General features: G+C 33.9%; 1 protein-coding gene across 2 annotated transcripts in view; it reads left to right on the forward strand.

Moving 5' to 3' along the window:
* LOC150088580 (uncharacterized) overlaps positions 1-20,804 on the forward strand; it is a 124,792-nt gene extending 103,988 nt beyond the window's left edge. Inside the window, exons 11-21 of one of the 2 annotated variants that reach the window (XM_090369582.1) lie at positions 81-332; positions 763-1,047; positions 1,966-2,205; positions 2,830-3,075; positions 7,502-7,750; positions 9,833-10,147; positions 11,954-12,325; positions 12,437-12,647; positions 12,950-13,071; positions 15,728-15,936; positions 18,510-20,804. In XM_090369582.1, coding sequence (XP_090225708.1) covers positions 81-332; positions 763-1,047; positions 1,966-2,205; positions 2,830-3,075; positions 7,502-7,750; positions 9,833-10,147; positions 11,954-12,325; positions 12,437-12,647; positions 12,950-13,071; positions 15,728-15,936; positions 18,510-18,566 — 2,558 coding nt within the window. In that variant the 3' untranslated portion in view covers positions 18,567-20,804. The remainder of the gene's footprint in view (positions 1-80; positions 333-762; positions 1,048-1,965; positions 2,206-2,829; positions 3,076-7,501; positions 7,751-9,832; positions 10,148-11,953; positions 12,326-12,436; positions 12,648-12,949; positions 13,072-15,727; positions 15,937-18,509) is intronic. The other variant, XM_090369583.1, reaches the window with a different exon arrangement.
* Positions 20,805-21,212: the final 408 nt, after the last annotated feature.

Consider the following 21,212-nt stretch of genomic DNA (forward strand, 5'->3'; position numbering starts at 1 on the left):
AAATTTGTAGACTGAAAATCAAACATTTACTTCATTTATGAACGGTCATTTTATAATATGTTTTTACTTGTTTTGTATAGGAGTGCAGACATCATTCAGGGGTTGCTTTAGGGAGAATCATACATATGAAGTTGGGGAAGTATTCTATATGGGCTGTGAACACAAATGTGTGTGTCGGGAAGATGATCATGTCGAGTGCCAAGATCGCTGTCAGACTTATGTTGACAATATTGGATTTGAAGGATGTGATTGGGGACCATCCGAAGAAGATCCCTGTTGTATTGTACCCCAGTGTGAAAGCAGAGGGATGATTCAAAAAGAAGAGCCTAAAAGTAAATTTTTGTTCAAACTTTCCACAGAGTTTCCGTTCTGTAATTTTTTAAAATTAAACTTTCGAATTTAAAGTTTCAAAAATTTATTCATATTTGAACTCTTTCTGGAGTAATCTTACTTTCAACGTGAGGCACGTTCAATAGGCGAAAAAATGAAAAAATAACTTTCCTTTTTGATATAAACGTTTTAAATTACATATAAACTTTTAAAATTTTTAATTTTATATTAAAAGTTGAGTTACTCCCTAAAGTTTGGCGTGATGTTAGATTTCTTTTACTTATTTAATCAGGCTTGTAATTACAGATACAGTTTATACACCTTTTAATTTTAACTTTCCTCCATTTGGAATTACATGCAGTACTTAATAACCTTCTCAAAAATAGTAATTTTGTGATAATATAGATTCTCTCATTTTTTGTCTAATTTTAGCTACTACTCAGTTACCCCCATCACCAGCGGCACCTGCGTGTATTATAGGTCCAGAGCGTATTCGGCAACTAGGAGAGATGTGGGAGGTTAGTGAGGGCTGTAGACCAATGGTATGCAAGTGTGCCCTGGCAAACAACGGCAGTGCTGTAGTGGATTGTACTAGAGGATGTCCACCCCTTCCGCCCAATGCCCATCTTCCTACAAGGGAATGTGCTAAACCTGTCCTCGTTAGACCCAGTGACCCCTGTTTGTGTCCATACATTGTCTGTGGCAGCACTGTTCCCCGTAAGTGACGAAAACTCCATTCTTTTTAAAATATGAAACGGTTTAAAGTGGATATTTAAAATCATTGAAAAACCTCTTCAGATTTAATGTCACAAAAAAAAAAAAAAAAAAACAAGAAAGAAAACAAAAAGAAAAAAATATATACGTGACATTTATGGTTAATAAAATATTTTAATATATATTTAAAATAATACTTATAAGCTCCAAATCAATATATGTACAATACTTTTAATTTTTTTAAATTTATACAAAAGGTAACATTAAAGTTCTTTAGACTTATATACAAGGGAAGCCAAAAATAAAGATAAAACCAAAATACACATTTAAAAGAAAATTTGAAAAATATTACATTGAGAAAGCTATGATAGTTTTTGTTTGTTGAAGGAAGAAATAAATTTTTATGTGCATCATGGCTAAAATAACAATCCAGGATAGAATTCTTGTAATAAAACTTTATTCCAAACTTCCAAGTTGATGATCACACGAAAAGGACGGTCAGAATATCCTAAGAATTCTGATTGTCCCTTATCAAAACATGCTATTCATTAAATAATTAAGCTTTTTTTTTATAGGAGACAGAAAATGTTCTGTTTATTGGACTACTGAAAATCTGTATCTAAACTAAAGAAATTAAACTTTGTAGGTGGGATCATTGGACCTTAATTCTGCCAACACGACGAGATTTTTTCGTCTTTTTTTTAATTTTAAGTCTGAAGAACTTAAAAGTGTACCCTGGCTTTTGACGCACTCTGTAAATATATCAATATATATTAACATATATAAGAGTATTTATCTTCATAAATACTGTATAAAAACAACGAAATATCATATATAAATCCAAAGTAATAAAAATTGTACAAATTTCCGGACACCTGGTCAGGATAATCATTTGTGTTTTTATTTCTAAACCTTCCACAGATGTCATGCCCCCCGTGCCCATGTGCGAGTTCAAGGGCGAGCGTTATGAAATGGGAAGCGAATTCCATGATGAATGCCGTGCTATATGTCACTGTGGTCAGAACCTACGTGTCATGTGCGCGCCCATCGACTGTCCTTACCACTTCGATTCTCGTTTTAGTGAGTGTCTGGAATGGGATATCGATCCTGACTTCGTGCCTCATCCTCCGAATTGCTGCGCTGCTCCCAAGTGCAAAAATGGTAAGAGGTGTTGTATTTCCAAAAAGTCACATAAGAGTACGGTTTTTCTTCCTTTTTTTTTTTTTTCTCCTTCCAGATGTCGCTTCCCTCCTGGAACTTTAAGCTTTTAGTATCAGCTTAATGTTTACCTTAGAGGATCGTGAATGTTATTGCATATAATATTCTACGTTTGCTTTTGAGAGAGTGCGATTATATGGAGTCCTTTGATTAGTGCAATGCGACAATTTGTATATTATTAAAACAGAAATATATTTGTAATTGAATTTCCAATAAATGATTAAGGGGAAGGAGAAACAATTATATTAGCGAATTTCGAATATTAAAGCTTAACAGAATCACGCATTTAATTTATACTTCAAGCATGCATCATTCAACATTGCATTCGTAATTTTGCCATTATCATTATATTCCGGCAGATGGCGCCACAAGATTCCTTCACTTATCCAACGTTATTATATAATGAGTGATAAATTATTACTAATATATGATTAATGGTTATTATTAATAATTATCGTCATTCATATTTACCGACAATTAGTAATAATATTTACGATTCATTAATTTTTATGTGATTATCCAATAGCAAATACAATGTTAATTGCCGTTACCTTGTTACCATTACAGATGGATCGTGCATGTTCAAGGGAATTCATTTTAACAACTATCAGCAAGTTCCAGAGAAACTGTTGGACTGTGGAACCACAAGATGTGTTTGCATCAATGGAAACTTAACGTGCGAGCATCGCTGTCCACCTGTAAGCGACACCCCACCATCTAATCTGCCATGTCCATCTTCAATGGCCTACCAGGGTCACTTGCCTGGAGATGACTGCTGTATGACCTGGTTCTGCAAGGAGGCCGATAAGCGAGGTAGATTATCTTTAGTATTTATTCCTAGTTGTTCTAAATAATGGATTTTGGCATGATCTCCATAATTAGTTGACAATTTAACCTTTAGGTGCTGTAAGTTGAGAATAAATCTTATTAATGTTAAAATGTCAACATTAAACGATTCCTAATGGTTGTTCACTATTTCTTCGATTTTAATTATTTTTTTTTTTCATTTAAAAACTTTAATTTGCAATTTTATGCTAATTTTTAATATAAATCTTTGATGATATTAAATCTTTTTAATATTAATAAAAACATTTTATTCCAATAAAAATGTTATAAAAAAAGGAATCGAATCTGTTGAAAGTATTTAATATTTTAGGGAGAAAATATATCAATTTGCGTTTTATACTTTAAAAATATAAAACTAAAAGAAACGAATAATTCGAAATATTATTGTAAAACAGAATAACATTCAGTTTTATAATAATTTAAGTGTATCTGCCTTTCTATTTCATTTATAAATGGACTTGCTCAGAGAACGCAAAGCTGGCTACCAACTTAGTTTGCGAATACAACGATCTAATGAAGGTTTAGCATATTTAGTTGCAGAACTGATGCTGTGGCATGAGGTTGTCTCTCCTGTTTATCACAGCACATTAAACTTGTAATTACTATTAATGAATGTCGGTAGCAGAGATTAAATGAATTGTAGAACATTGACTGCAGGCTATTTGTAACAACTCGAAGAACTGATTCCATTTGAATGGTATTTGTTAAGAAAGTTCACAGGGACATCAAAGTACACCACAATACACTGGCTACACTAAGTTGTTTTGTGAACTGGACATTATAGAGGTGAATAGACATTATCTGCTAAATGCTGAGCTTTATTTTGCTCATGAAAACGTTGGACAATTTATAAAATTTATTTTCTTTTATATATTTAATTAAAATTCACGAATTTTAATTTTGCTTAATTTTATTTACGTTAATTTATTTGCTTTTTATTTAAATGTTTGATATTCATATACTTATATTATTTTTATTTAATGGAAACATATATAATATGGAGAAAACGTTTCTCTAAATTCTGTGCGTTCTAAGGTTAGTTTGTATAGTCAAACTTTGTAAATTATATTAACTACCCGTATTTGTTAACAGAGTATTTATGTGCATATTTGTTTACTTTTGTGCATATCTACAAAACATTTTGAAAATTTCACCAGGGCTACTATTAATAAAATTATGTAAAATTCAACAGAATATACCGTAATCTTTTCTGAGTTTATTCTAAATGCGATTTTAGTTTCTGCTCAACGAAGAGTATATTCTTGTAGTCTTCTACAAGGATATACAAAATCCCTGCACTATAGGAGGCGTAAGGATTTTATATATTAGTATGTGAAAGGAAGCAAACTTATACGGTATCAGATATTTATGTCTTTTCTTTTCGGAAGACAGTCTGGCTTCGAAATTCTATCTCAAATTTATTTCATTTAGACAGTGACTAGCCATTACAAAATGGTTTCATACAAAAGTAAAATGGTTGATTGGATCTGAAAAATATTTAAGGGAAGCCATTTAGTTTTAATCTCTTCTTGATTTTGTATCCTCTTACCTTCGTTATCGGTACCTTTCTGTCTTCACAGACTTTGTGGAGAAGTTACATGTAACTGAGCTCGGTACAGAGCCTTTATATTTACAGAGTTTTCATGTAATGGTAAACCGATTTCTTTTTACAGTAATATAGGATTGCAGGGGACATTCCAACGCAGTAGTTGACATCAAATAAAATTCATACCCATTAAATAAAAATTGAACCCAGTAAAACATGATTTTATTTGATTTTCATTAGCTCGGCAGTTATTATTTTTATTTATTTACTCTAATTTAATGCTCTCGCTGTCTGCCCTATAAATTTAAATATATAATACGAAATAATTTTTAAAATTTCAAACTGAAATGCTTTAATTGCGTTAAACAAAGAAGCAGCGCAAAGGCAATAGCAGTTATCGATCATAAATTACACTCTGTGACATTGAAATTGCAGCACCCCAAGGGAACAGGAATATAGAGAGGATGCTTAGAGTAATGATAGACAAGGAGTTACGCCATCGCACTGTTCGATAGAGAAGGATTTCTTCTCCATCGTACAGTACGTCCACAGCACGAAGGAAACCCCTGCGATATGTTTGGGTGTAGTCCCGCTTGAAAAATGACGTCAAGCACCCCAGTAAGAAAGGCCCTAAGCAGAAGAGGGATTCATCGCTGATGACAACTTGATGCCTCAGTGTATTTCAGGTGGCCCGGGTGCTGTACCATTCCAGACGCTGTTGACGATGGGCAGCGGTCAGGTATAATCGACGGCAACCCCTTCTGCCAGTTGGAGTGTTATGATTCGACGAGTGAGGGGATGACAGCCAGGGCTGATACCATAACTCGTTGGATGGTAGCCAGAGTGGCTGTAATTCTGTCGACGAATAAGACGATCCTCCCGTTCTGTAGTGCTCCGTTGTCCTACCTTTCCGCACCCACTGTGGTATTGTCACAGCCAACACGTTCCGTTACACGATGAAGCGACCATCCAGCCTCTTGAAGGACGATAATTCGCCCTCTGTCGATGTTTCCAAGTTGCTGATATCGGTGTCGAACGTTGAATCTTTGCATTCTCTACAATCTCCTTTCTCTCTAAAGTCGGTTCCTGCGAGACAGAAGCCTGTTCCAGCTGAAACTTCCGTCCGATTGGTCCCGTATTTCAATTGTTTGTATATCTCGGCGCAACTTATCCGCCTGCTGAGTTGCATGCACTTCCGGTCATTCCTTTTGGGTTCTGCAGCGTCAGTGTCACGGAGTGTATTTTGGAAAAAAGTTAAGATTTCGTGTATCGTTCAACGCTGTCTTCGGTGGGTTGCTGTTTTAAAGTAACTGTGACGTAACATAGAAGAGCTTACTTTTCTTACATTTAATTACACGAGAAGAGTAAAATATAGTTTAAAATGTAGAAGGTAACTCTATTGGAAGTTCAATGAGTCCAGCATTTTTTTCCCCCATGAAGATATGTCCTGACCATTTCGTAGGTAAATGATCCGGCTATCCCGCGTATTCACGAATATCAAATAATTCTGCAATGTATAATAAAATATATTTCCTTCATTCTCTATGAATTTTTGTTTCTTTCCCACAAGCATTTCAATATACCATGTTTACAAAATTCCTTTGGTTTTGAAGCGAAGAATTTGGACGGGGTGTTTGGCAGCCTTGAAACTTTCAAATTCTACTGAATAGGACCATGTACCATCAGATCAAAATTCTACTGAATTTGTATGTGGGTTTGAATATGGCCGATGTGGAATTCTCCCTACCAAATTCGTCTATTTTGCCACGTGCGATCCGAACGGTATGAGGATATGTGTTATCTGGAATTCATAAAAGAACGTGTTTTTTCCACTGCAGCGCCCAGGCTTTGGAGTTGCTGGCAGTAGACTTTGGTTGTAAGAGTTTTATACGGGGTACAACAGTTCAAGATCTTCTCATCATAATCAACTGATTCAAAAACAGTGCTTGAAGTTAAGGAGAATGTAGTGGACCTCGAAGATTTATCCGATCTTTAAGGCTGTCTAGTGACGACTTGTGGGACACCTGTTTTCTGAGTTTTGACACTTTCCCTCAGCTAACAAATGACGATGAACTGTGGAACTTAACGAATGAGCCAGATGGAATTTTGGTGGTATTTATCTTTCAATGCAGTCGCTATGGCAGCAGGCCAACTGAACTGTACTACAATCTCGCAGATGTGGCGTCCCACACGAATTCTTCTTAACATCCTGAGGTGTTACGTAAAATTCCTGTCTAAAGCTTCCAGTGTTGTGAAACATTGCTTTCCCATTAAGCCTGGAACTTTTTGGACGAAGCAATATAGAAAATAGAATATTAGAGGGCAGTTCCACAAAATAGGCCGAGCGCTGGTATCGCGGTTGTCAGAAGTACTACTGTACTTAATTTGTAAGAGTAAGTTCAATGAAGTACAGAAGTATCACTGTACTTCATTTTTCACAGTAAGAACTGCGAAAAATGGAAATTGCCTCTTGATGCGCATTCACCCTTTGTTATCAATAAACAGATGCATGAAGTTAAATTGAAAGGTAGGGGAGGGAAAATAAACCGTCTTGAACAATGAAACTACTAGCCTCTTCAGCAGTGATGGATTTAGTAATTGTCGGGTCCTGTGTCAATATTGACACAAAGGGCTAAAACTTGAAACCATCTTACCAAATGATATTGGATTGTATCAATGAAATCGTAACTAACTAAACGATACTCTAAATCTATACTAAACTGTAACTAAACCATTGTAATAAAAATGTACTAACTAAATCATTATAACTAAATTGTTCTACTAAACCGGAACTAAATAAAAAAAAAAAAACTAAAACAAGCCGTACACTTTTCCCGCTCTCTTCAGCCTACTGCACCTTCCAGGGGAGGCGCTACCGGCCTTCCGAGCAGTGGGAGGTCCGTAAGGGTTCCCAACGCAGACTCTGCACTTGTCGTCAACTATCGAGCGGTCGTGCTGGTGTTGAATGTACCGGGGGTTGTCCTCAGATCCCCCAGAAGTATCTTCTCCCCACCGAACATTGTGCCCGTCCTGTAGTGGTGACCCCAGATGACCCCGTTATCTGCCCGTACGTGGTATGTAACAACACAAGACCAGGTAATTTTCTCATTTTCAGGTGTTCATTACTCAATTATCCTTAGTTTAGTGAAACAAAATGTTTCGTATCAGTTATTTATTGTGCATATGATGTTTTCGAACAAAACAAAACACGTAAAAGTTTTCTCAGGAAACTCGACGAGAGTTGTAAAGCAGCATATATAAGTGTTTCAATAAATGAGTCATCATTTATTATATATGATCTGAAACTGCTTTCGATAGGTGTCTTGATCGACATGGTCATCTTAGAGATTATAGCTATAGTGGATTCGAAACGTTTCGAATCCATTTTTTGAAAAATTTCAAATACATATTCAAATCAAGGGATACCAGCATACTGTGTATTCAATCTCATTTAAATTTCAACAGTATGCGAGGAGTTAAAATTGGAATCATACAACGTTTCTAGAATTTTCTATTTGCATTTGGTCCCATGTGGTACTTCAGGAGGAAAAACAAGTAAGAGCATCACTGAAATAATGGATTCAAGCGAAGCTCTTTTAAAGGAGTTTAAGCTTTGGATCAGTCAGTTATGGAGAAGTGCATTTTGTCATTTCTTTCCAAAAGTTGAAGAACAGTGCATTATTTGAACCGGCTTTGTATGTTGACTGCTAATGACAAATGAACTAAAAACTTAAAAAGAAAAATCTGACTTCAGTCATATACAGTTTTTGGCGATATTCATTTCAGTCCTTTTCAAAATTATGGCGCTGATGGTACTATCAATGATTATTCGAGTTATTTCAAGCAAGATACGATTTTACTGGAACTTATTTAACTGAGATAAAACATTTCATTAAATTCAATGCTATGGCTATCTGATCTCTTGTAATTGGTATCTATTGAGAAATACAAAACCTTCTAAAAACCATAAGTATGTTTTTTTGGTTCAATGTATTTAAAAGCGAATCTGACTTTTCTCCTGTGAAGATTATTAAATCAAGACACAAGCCAATGCAAATTGTACTTATTCCAAGCTAGCCGATAAAATTCAATAGCAAATTTCATAATATGATTTTTTTTAAAAAATGGAGTAATTTTTGTTGTTCTTTAACAATAATTTTATGTGTAAATAGATTTTATTTTAACATTTAATATGTTGAAATTAATAAACGATATATATGTAGTTTTTAATAAAAAAAATTCAAGAGTGTTTTTCCGGCCTTAAAAAGTTAAACAACCTGTAATAAATTATTCTAAAATAGGCCGATCTGTTCTTTTACTAAATCTGCAATACGAACTAGAGAGGGAGAGAGAGAGAGAGTATGTGGGTCGTACAAATTTGACCCCCGATAAACGGTGTTGGCAGTAGTCGACTACAGTGACGTACCGTCAAAGTTGCCGACTATTGTGAATCCCTGAAGAATTGTTCGAAACTGTACGATAGAAACGTTTTGTCCTAGACGAAAACCTTCACGAATCATGTAGTGAATACTGCCGTTTTTCTCACCGAATCCCCTGTTTTCCACCCTGCAAAATAGAAAGAAAACCAAGCAACTAGAAGTACTCTCATTTTAAAGATAGAATAAACTATAAATGGAATTAGCTTTTTCCAGGATGAAGAACGCTCTATTAGGCTGTTGTGATTGTGATAAAATTGCGAGAAGATGGGACGAAAGTTACTGCCTTCTTTACCCTATTGTCCGAACATGTCCTCATGTACCATCACTTTTTTTTTTGGACCTTTGAAGGAACACTTTCAGAGGGTGTCCTTTCGACGGAGGCTTTCACATCAACATTGAAGTGAACAACAACCTACAGAATTCTTCGAGATGGACGTCAAAGAACTTCCACACTGTTCGTTTTTACACGAAGAAAGAGCCTAAAGTGGAATATTTACACAAAATCGTGAGGTTTTTGGGCTCTCGTAGTCTATCTGCTGCTGAATATCTAGATCAAATTTAACTAACTTAAGGCTAACTCGAATGGCTATTTCAGTTAAATCAACGAAAAATGATGCTCTGTATAAAATTAACTTGTTTTCTGTTATCACATAGTCTTCCTCCACGATATCCTTCTTTTTATTTCTTTTATATTTTCACTATTGAAACGACATGTTACTGATTCTGCTTTCTCCCTTAGGACAAGAACTGCGAAATGTAAACATTGCTGCCGTAAACTCCACCACTGTCCGTGTGCGGTTCTCTCTCCCCACCATCTTAGTAGGTTTAATTGGCCACGCTGAACTCCATTTTACTACCGATCCCAACCTCCCTCTACGCGACTGGCACGTGAAGAAGTTTTCAAGACCAAATCGCCTCCTGGACAGTGCCAACATCGAATACTACCTTTCGGGTTTGCGGCCAGATACCACGTATTTCATGCAGATCAAGACCTCTATCGATGCTCTTCAAGGTGGTCCGGAAAGTGACCTTTATAAGCTACACATGCCTCAAGGTAAAGTAATTATAATAATAAATAATTATAATAAAATCTTTAAAAGCGAAATAATTATTTACACCTGGTTCCGCTGTTAAATTTTTTTTCGAAATTAAATTCTCAGTTTAGTACAGCTCATTTTCTAATACAGCCCATTTTTAATGCATATCATAATCTCATTTTAATACAGCCAGCCTTCCATATGTTTCACAAACTCATCTTCAGTTCCTCCTGGCTTGATGAAAGAAATGTAAAGCATTAAAAATTAAGGACTTATTCTGGAAGCGAGATTTTTTGCGTGATGAACAACATGGGATTTTGTAACTTTTTTGTTTTGTTTTGCTTATGAATGATCTTGGTTGTGTCGGCTATGCTCTACTTTTAAAGGATTTACATAAATAATGCAACTCGTCTTCTAATTCACAGTCCTCGGAGTTTAAATTAATGTCATTATGAAACTGGTAATATAATACCGTTTTTTTCACGATGAGAGGTTGATGCGGATGAAAATGTATATATCTTATCTTCCTCTCTGTGTTTTTTCACCGGGTTTAAACTATATTTCCGACTGTTGAAAAGTAATTTCCGAGAGAGGGGTTGAAATTCTCATGCCCACCGGTAAACTGAGTAAGTGCTTTTAAGCGTTATGTTTTTATACCTAAAATGTCTTTCTATATAAAAAAAACGTCGCTAGCTTTAAAATGAAATACTTGTACCTTTATCTATAGAGATGCACAAGGATTGTAGCTTGGAGTATTCCATCTTGATAAGCATTGGAGATGACATAAAGTAAATAAAATCCACGATGTACCTGACAGACATGCAGATGTACGCTTGACATCCAGACTACTTTTCCCAGACTTAAGGCAAAATTAGACATGCTACGGAATTTTAGAACAAAATAAGGAGATTGATCTCAACATCTTACAAAGAATAGGAAAAAGATGCTTCAAAATGCCATGCAATTTTTTGGGATGGTGGAGATAAATAGACTGGCCCTTGAGATCGGCCGGTGGTGTTGCATTGACCATCAGTCTTTACCATAATAATAACACCCGTTATGGTTTTAGTTTAGAGTATTAAACACTGCTCAAGTCCTCCTCATTAAGACGTGGATTTTACTATATGCCATTTCCAAAGTTTGTTTTATCGAGATCAAACACTCAAAGCTCGCACATCTGTAGGGCACACAGTATTGTAAAGTTGGTAACATTTTTGGTAGAAGATTACGCTTATAAGCAATTATTCGGCCTACCGATGGGTATGAGAATTTCAGCCCCACTCTCGGAAATTTAACCTTTAAACCCGTCGCAAGGGTAGTTTTCAACTCGTTTCATACATGCCTCACACCGTTTATTCGTTGTTCAGACGATATTCTGTTAATTTCGGATTTGCAAACCATAAATAACCTTTTAAAGTAGATGTAACCTTTTTAAGTAAATTTAATAACTTTCATGAAAATTTGAAATACGCCTCAGAATTGGACCAGTAGAGTAATATTACATATCTTAACTTTAGAATTCTGAAAAAGAATTGCGTTCTGAGAAATAGTATTTTCAGGAAAAAGTTTCATTATTTATTTAAAGCCTTTAAATTAGACCGTACCCCGCATAGTTAATAATCCAGATCACTCAAGAAGTAGAGTCAGTATTTAAAAAAAATTATCATTATTCATTAATATTAAACTATTAAATCAATATTAAATTAATGGTTACAAATAAAAAGCTTTATTTCTCCTTTAAATTATTCAAATATATGAAAAAAATTAATTTATAAACTAGAAAAAAAATTAGAATTAAATTTTATCCTAATTATTTCTGATAGTTTCTACAACAACAACGACCACAACTACAACCACAACCACAGAGCCTCCTCCTCGCACGATAACGATCAACTCTATGCCCGTGGCGCAGGCATTGGATGCCAACACAGTTCGGGTATCTTGGAAGAAGTTGGAGCCATCAGAGAAGAAATACGTGTATGGAATCCAGCTGAAATACAAGCTGGCTGACCAGGACATTAAAGAATGGACTACCACTCCGATGATCCACCGTGATGTCACGAGTTACATCATTCACGACCTAAAGCCGTCGTCTTCCTATTTGATTGACGTCGCCTATACAGTCCCCGAAGGGGTTCCAACCACCTTAATATCTGCCGCACCGGTAGATATAAAGACAAAAGTCAGTGCCAAAGGTAAGACATATAGATTCCTGTTTTAATGCAACACGAAATTTTTTTCAGTATTCTTATGTCAGATATATAGAGAATGCAGATGGATGAATGAGGGAAACATTCGTTTTTCAGATGAATACAACTTCCAAGTAGCAATGAAGGAAAACTCAGTGGGGCCATACTCGGCTGACTTTCAAGTGACTGGAGTTCCAAGTCCTGTCTCTAAATACGTCCACGTAGTCAAGGTGATCTATAAAAGTGATTTTGATGGCGGCCAGTCACATGTTTTTAAGGTTCCGTCCACCGGCAACATACTACTGGAACATTTGACTCCAGGCCAAAGGTAAACGTCTTTGAAGTTTAAAAAAGATTTAAATTTCAGTGAGTTATTTTCCATATGTTTTATATTCTTCTCTTTCCTGATGAAATAAAATACGATAATCGAAAATCGACTTCTAACAAGTTTAATTGTTTTATCAATCAAAACCATTAAAATTATCAATAAATACCGTTAAAACCAGGAAGTTGTCATTCTAATGATAGAAATCTATTGAAGTTGGCTTGAAGGAGAATTGTATGTAATCTGTGCTCAAGAGCATTTTTAAAACCAAGTTTGTGTTAATCTTATTTGTTTCTAACTTTCAGATATAGAACATGGTTGGAACTTTACCTGACCAATGGGAAAACTGTCACTTCAAACGAAGTGGAGTTTTTAACAAAAGATGCTCCTCCAAATGACAATGTAATAGATGCCATACCCACTAAAGGTTAGTTTGTTCAATGATGTTTGAGTTATTCTTGTATGTATTAACTTTGTGTAATCTAACACATTTAATTAATACATAAAAGGAGAATTTTGAGGTCATTGTGTGCAGGGAGTGTCCACAAGCAATGTAAGTTATAGTTATCAGTTAATTACTTGACATGGGAAAAAATACACTCATTGCGGTTGGCGCAGTCACAGTCCCAAAAAAACGAATAGAAAATATAAGGAAAAAAATTATAAATGCCGAATGAGCGACGATAGTTAAGGCCATGAGGAGTCGGTGTATCATAACTATAAATTGCGTTTATCTTATGGGCAGTTTGTTTTGAGGGATTTTTCATTAAAACAAAAACCTAATGAAAAACAAATAACGAAACTAAAACAAAATTATTATAGCTGAAATAATATAAGAATAATTTACTATTAGAAAAGAAATAATCATAAATTTGTAGAGCACTAATTTATTCAGAAACGTTATTTACCCCCTTTTGAATCATAAAATTGTAAATTTTAAATGCTGCAATGATGATGGAACGTTATTACCAGCGCTTTGACAGCTGCTTTCCAGTTGAACTGTTTTGCGCATCGTTACTGTTTATTCTTTTAAATCATGTATTGATTATGTGTAAATTTGTTTTCCATTATGCCTATGTTGAATACAATGTACTACTTTCTCCGTATCATTCTAGCTGTTATGACTGTGGGATTAATGTATTAAACTGGTCGAATAAAAATATAGAGAGTGAATTGCATGTGTTTATACTCCGCAAGATTCTTCATGGTACTGCAGAAGCTTGGGTGCATGTGAATTGTTAACATTTCTTTACTATCGATGCTGAGCTGTTCAAATACATTTTCATAGGTCCAGTAGATTCTATGGTAATGTGCCATAAACCTTGGATTTTATATAGTTCAAAAGAAAAGATTAAGTGGTATCGAGTCACCTGACTAAGTCCGACAGTAGGTGTTGTTTAATAACTGCCTACATACAAGGATCCAGTATTCTGGAGCTCCATCGTGCTGATATTGCGACCTCTCTAGCTTTTGAAGAAGAAATGTTTTCTAATCACTCTTTAAAAAATTTTTAAATGTAAGATGCGCCGGTTAAGGATGACAGCAACATGGCCACTTCATTTAATACACGTCCATAATTTCTTATTGGTGTTATTGTTCTGGTTGGGAATCTGTAGTTTTTTGATAAATCGATTATGGAGCCACGCCGTCTTCGTTGTTATTTTTCGTAGTTAATTCAGAAAATGGCTTGAAAACTAATACTCGAAGTTCCCACTATAGATTCCACAGTGACCAACCACAAATACACGGTTATCCAATTAAAATGCAACAAAATTGTATTAAAAACAAAATTAAACTGTAGAAATGAATTCGCTCACTGTACTGTGTTTAATTCAACTCTACGAAGAATATTTTCATCAATGGCCTGAATGCAGTTTCAATGCTTGGCTCTTTTCTTATTGGTAGAGGTCTGTTTAGGTAGTTATTAATGTCTTGGCATTGTAGAAATGATATGGAGTTAAGGCAACGTTCTAGATAAACAAGCATTCTTCTCAGGAAAAACCGAAGCTATGCACCATTCTAATAAATACTGTACTGTCCCTCAAATACTATTGCTGGCAGAATGAAACCGCCTTCTGTCATTTGTCTAAAAAATCTCATTCATATCTGATGACACTGTGCTTTGCTGCCATAGTTACTTCGCAACCCACTAACCACTGGGTTCAGAGATAAATGGATAACTCCATGTAATGCTATCATTATCCGTTCTCGTATTCGTTGCCTCCATACAGATTTCACTCCCCATCCTATATAAATACACTATATCTTGTCCGACTTTTGTTATTCGTTGATTGAAGCCACTGCCCCAGTTCTGTTTTACAGTTCTCCAGTTCTACATATCCATCTGCCCACATACTCGCACTTTCTCACGCGTTTGGTTGTACACTAATAAATAACTCCATTTTTGTTAATCTTATTAATTAGATTCGTTGGTTCTTATCTTGTTCATTTTGGCTGTTCTTTGCATTATAAAAATCAGTTTATGTTCTGCACGCTTTTTGTTAGAATTAAGTTAGTTTTAAGGTCATATCATAGTTATCCCTACTCGCTGTAATACCCCTACACTTTACAATAAATTAATGAAGCCCATACACAATTACTCTAAGATGCTTGGTATACTTATTAGGCTAAGTAACGTAACTGGGGAAACATCTGATCTTGATAACGATAGGTACGAAGCTCAGTTCAACTTTACTACTAGAATATGGTTAATGTAATACACGTGTTATCCTTGTTGTTCCTTGGATTGTATAGTTCCATTTTCTTCCCCATTTGTCATTTGCAAGATGTCATAATAAGTTGCATTTGTTTAAGAAAGTGCTAAGGCAGTTGCGATATTACGCGTCAGTGTATAGTGTCTTATACATTGTGTGTATTTTATGGTTTAATTGTGTGTTTTTTTGGATGAAAAACCCGAATTTCGCCGAGAAAATCCATTGCGAAAATTCAGATTTTTCATCCCATGATTTTAAATTGGCTGCGGCACTGTTTTTGTTTCATATAATAAAACAGTCTGTATTCTTGTTTACAAACCACTGCAACGATTCTCAGAATAAGATAGTCGATCATTTTGTTTGTTACAGGCAAGTTGGTGAAGCCAATGACGAGTTCCCTAAGGGAAGATGAGAGCAAGGCCTATTTCGTTGCACTGATTGTGGTAGCAGTTGTAGCTGCTGTAGCCGCTTTCGGTTTCATTCTACTGCTTATTTTGTTGGTTAGAAGACAGGCATCAGCGAAAGCGAACATCTCTAGAACCCCTTCAGAATCTGCCTACGACAATCCCACTTACAAGGTAGGACTCTTTTGGTACTGTTTTTTGCTTTCTGTCATTGATTCTAAATTAATAGCGAATATTCTGTTACAAAACGTGAAATTTGCAAATTCACAGTAAGAGCCCTTTTCGTATTTACACCTCTTTCTGTGGTAAAACACTGGTATTCAAATGTTAAGGAACAAACTGAAAAAGGCGAATGCATTTTAAAATTAAATTTAAAATAAAAATAGATACAAACATTCCTCACTTATGAAACAGAATAATCTCTGTCAGTGCACGTGAACAAAGATGCTTTCCCCCTGTTCTTGGAAACTCCTTTTTCCAGAAATTTCACTAAGTTGGAATTGGTCTGCGTAATTTCAGATCGAAAATTGTCCCATCTTTGTGCATGGTTAGTTAAGACACGTTAAAATGAATGTTTCATTAATTAGTTTAATAAAAAGCTTTTCGTTATTTAAGTTTTTGTGTTTGTTCATCTTCTGAGCATCGATATATTTTAATAATTATACAAGTATGAATTGTTTCAAGAAGGTTTTCAATAAAAGTATTGAAATTGAAGCTATCGAAAATAGTTTTCAATTAAAGTATTTTTTATTGAACAAAAAATACATTTGAGGCCAAGAAAAAGCCCTATCTTGTGAACTCCTCTGATCTTAGATGGCTTTATAGTTTCAATTTTCTTCTATTAATTAGTTAGTTAACATCTATTTGTTTATTAAGAACCGTTAAGAAAATACAGTAAATGTACTTAGATAACAATAGAATAAAAAATAATGCTACTTAATAATTAAAAGAATTTAAATTAGTAATAAATAAATAAATAAGAATATTAATAAAGAGAATATATAAAATATAAATAAAGTTAATAACATAAAAAAATTAAATATAAAAAAACTTAATGAAATAAATAAAAAGCAAATACGAATTAATAAAATTGTTATCACTTATAGAATAGAATGAAAGTTAATAAACTTTAAAGATAAAGAATTTTATTATCGATAAAATTATTTTTGAATTATTATGCTGATTTTACTGTTAATGCCATTAATTTCTTCATTATTAATTTTAATTTAGTTATTAATTAAAAGAATTTAAATTGTAAATTAGTAATAATTAAATATAACTGAATGTAATAAAATATAAATAAAGTTACAAACATAATGAATTAAATATAAATAATTTTTAATAATTATTGAAAAATTAATAAAATTAAAGCCGGTTAGTAAAATAAAAGAAATAAAAATTAGTAAACATCAACACACATAGTTATAGTTAATGAATTTTATTAATTTTATTTTTATTATAATCTTTTTTTTAAATTTTTATCATAAATTGTTTTCTCTATTTATCAAAGATAGTGATGAAGGTGTATTAGGCTAAATGTCTAAGTTTGCAGATGATACAAATGTTTTCAGGGTGGTTAACGAGTCATCAGGGTGAGCTACTGCAACAAGATCTATGAAAATTGGGTCGATGGGCTGAGAAATGGCACTTTTAAAATTGATAAATTCAAGGTACTGCACATGGGTAACGTAACCCCAGAGTAACTTATCAAATGTGTGGTAATACACTTAGGGTAGTGGAGAATGAAAGAGACATGGGGGTAATTTTCCAGTCAGACATGAAATTCTTTGAGCAGTGTAGACATGCTGTCAGGACAGCTCATGGAGTTTTTTCAATGATATACAGAAACTTTGCTAGCAGGGAAAAGGAGGTGATTATCCCTTTGTATAAGGCAATGGTTAGGCGGCATCTTGAGTACTGCGTATAGGTCTGGAGGCCTCACTTTAGGAAGGATATAGATATGCTGGAACGGGTGCAGAGAAAGGAAACCAGATAGGTGAAGGGAACAAAAGGGTGCTCTTACCTAGAAAGGCTTCAGTTCTGCAAATTGCAGCGTTTCGAGACTAGACACCTGGGAGATCTAATTGAGGTATTTAATGCTCAATGTGAATGCCGTTCTTCCTCTTGCTGAGACTACACACATGAGGGGGCATAAATTCAAGTTAAGGAAGGATGGTTGCAGGATAGATGCACAAAAGTTTGCCTTCGGCCAGCGGGTGGTTGACTGGTGGAACAGGCTTCTATCTATTGTGGAAGTGGATGGATTTGAAATGATTTAAGGAAGAACTAAAATAATTCTTGGTTGGTATGGAGGGTGAAATTATTGGTGTTTTTTTGGTGATGCTATATAAGCTTGCTTTCTTGCATCATTTTCCATTACTACTACTAAAATTTTATTATTGATAAAATTATTTCATTATTTTTATTTTTATTATTTTATTAATTTTCTCATTTATTTTAATTTAATTATTAATTAAAAGAATTTCAAGACAAATTTTGAATGTAATTTTTGATGAATAATAATGAATTAAAACTAAATAAATTTCAACAATTGTCACAAAAATTAATATGAACTGTTGAAGGTTAGTAAAATAAAATAGAATATAAGTTGATAAACATTAACTCATAAAATAATTTCATCAGCGATAAAATTATTTCTTTTATATTATTATGTATTATTTTATTAATTTTAAGTTGTTCTGAGTTGATGATTACTGATAATAGTTTTTAATTCTTTCTTTATGCAGACTTGTGAGACAGACAAACCCGAAGAAAAAGTGTACAGGCAAATTATACAACCTTAAATTGTTCGGATCGCGTTAAAGAGTTTAAAATTAGGTTCCTGGTTCCTTTACGTGTCAAACGAATGAACTGCACTTACCGTCCGCTCTAGAAAAAAAGAGAAAGAAAAAGGGGAAAACCAAACATCCCTAACCAAGCAACGAACTGTGGAGAAACACAAAAACGAACTGAAACCAGATTCAGTGAATGTGTTCGTGTGATATTCTAGAAGCGGTTTGCAGCAGGAAAGAAATTCGTGCCAGTCAGTGACGTACAGAAAGTAAAGGATGTGGACAGCATTCGTTGTGAATAATTCGTTGTAATTATATAAAAAAGATATATATATATAGAGAGAGATAGATATATAGATATATATTTTAATACTGTTTCTATAATGAACTCTAACACATTGTGTATGTGACGAAAAACAGAGTGGAAGCATGCCTTGAATTGCAAAGTGGTGAAGGCACTTTTTGTTGAGTTTCCTTTCGTTTATTTTGTAACAGACTAACCAATATTTATTAACTGTGGCCAACACGTACATGCCAGATATGTTCTAAGTTTAACAAGCATGGTTTCACATTCGTGTGAAATGCTAAATGAGAGAGTATCATGTTAGTCAAATTGTAAAATTATGGATGCACGTCTTGCCTTTGCCAGAAGTTCAAAAGTAAATCGAAGAAGTGGACTTTTTAATGGAGTAATATTTAAATCTGTATTTCGGGGATTTTTTTCTCTTCTTTCACGTTTTTGATCCTCGCTTAAAGAAACAGTCAATTAATCTATAACGTAGAATCATAATTAAATGATATGACGTCGATTGATTCGTTTAATTTTAATGAAGAAATCACGCATGTCTGGCTGAAATTTATTCTGAAATAAATATTAAAGAGCTGAGACAGGAAGGCGCCTGTATAAGGTCTGTAGGAGAGTTTCCTCCTACAAAGGGTACAGTAATTTTCAGAATAATAATAGTTGGTGTTTCCGAAGTTTTTTTTAGGTCTTTCTCTACTTCAGAATTATATATGGTTAACGTGGAAGAAGGTTGGCATTTTATTTTCTAAATACGATACACATTTAAGATGCGCTCATTTAAATATTTTATATACTTTGCCCCACTGATGATAGTTTAGATTCAGAGAGTCCATAGCTTTACAATCCTCGCTCGTGGACAAAATATCTTAAGAAATAAATAAAAATCTTATTCTAGTCGTATAATCTGTTGACATGAATAAGTTGCGCGTGGACATGAAGCCTTCTTCCCATTTGATAATGATAATATAAAATCATTTATTAATAAAAATATTATCGTTAAGTTCGGTACGGGTATTACTCCAGGGGGGCGCAGTAAAAATTTGAAAATTTGGATACGAAACAATGAATAGTTGAATATAATGGACGTTATAATTTTTTTCTTTGTTTTCACACTAGATTGAACGATGAAATAATATTTTCAGTAACTTCTGGATCAAAAAATAGATATCAATATTTATTAATAGGTGTTCTCACATTTTTTTTCTGTTTGATTTTTTTCTTTTATATCCTTCCTTCTACTTCTCGATAAAATTATATTTAAAAAATAAAATAGAAAGTTCTGAAGACTTTCAGCCTGCGCGCATTGCAAGAAACCGATGGAAATGTTGTATAAAAGGTCCTTTCAATCTATTGCGGGTGTTATCTGTACTGAACATTAATGTTCTTTTATGAAGTGCTGCGGAACTTTATAAATGAATAGAGTTAAGGCTTTTTTTTCCCACTTATCCACTTCGATCAGTACATACGCAACAGGTGCAGAAAACTACACACTTGAATCTTTGTGAAAGGCTCACCACTCCTGGTATCTTGAAAATCTCTCTTTATACTTTTAATAATGACGTAATCGCCATAAAATTGTTGCTTACGCGAGCAGATGAGAGTTTTATATGTCAAGGTGTATATCCAATGTTTTTACTTCACTTATTCTTGTTTGTGCCATGGGTCCATAATCAGCAATTCTTCTCCACCTTGGAGACAACCAAATGCAATTATTAACCATGTCTTTATCTCTAGCAACTGCTCTCTTGATCGTTATATTCTTGATTGTTTTTTCTATTTGTTGTTTATTTTTTTCTGAATCGCGTGATCCAAATCATAAGATGTGAATATAAAACACTAAACTTACTTTTAATAGTTTTTATTTTAAATATTGTCAGAATAGGAGTTATTTGTACAGTTTGATGATAATGTTAAATTGAATGTATTAAATAAAAGGAAATATTTTAGTATGAGTTTCATTTATTTGCGTCGAATGGAAAAATCAGACGACTCTCTGCTATAAGATGAATTATGATTACAATTTTTTTGGATACTACTGTACATAGTTTACAAAAATTTACTGCTTTATCCATTAAATCGATACATTTGATAAATTATTTCTTAGCATTTATTTTAATGAATTCAGCGTGTCTTTCAAAACGCAGAAGTCCGTAATGCAGTGAAAATTATTCAACTTATTGTCATAATTACACTTTGAGAGGATACAGTCATAGAAATGCAAAATCTTCTTTCTTTTTTACTTGTAATCATTTATTTGTAAAAATTTATTAGCAATTGGTGGATATTGGGAAGTTTTAAATCTATATAATACGTATAATGTCCACCCTGATTGATGATCCTGAAATAATGATCCA

Source organism: Mastigoproctus giganteus, chromosome 3 (genome assembly GCF_048544385.1).
Source record: "Mastigoproctus giganteus isolate SK-2022 chromosome 3, ASM4854438v1, whole genome shotgun sequence".
In the NCBI taxonomy this organism is placed as follows: Eukaryota; Metazoa; Arthropoda; class Arachnida; order Uropygi; family Thelyphonidae; genus Mastigoproctus; species Mastigoproctus giganteus.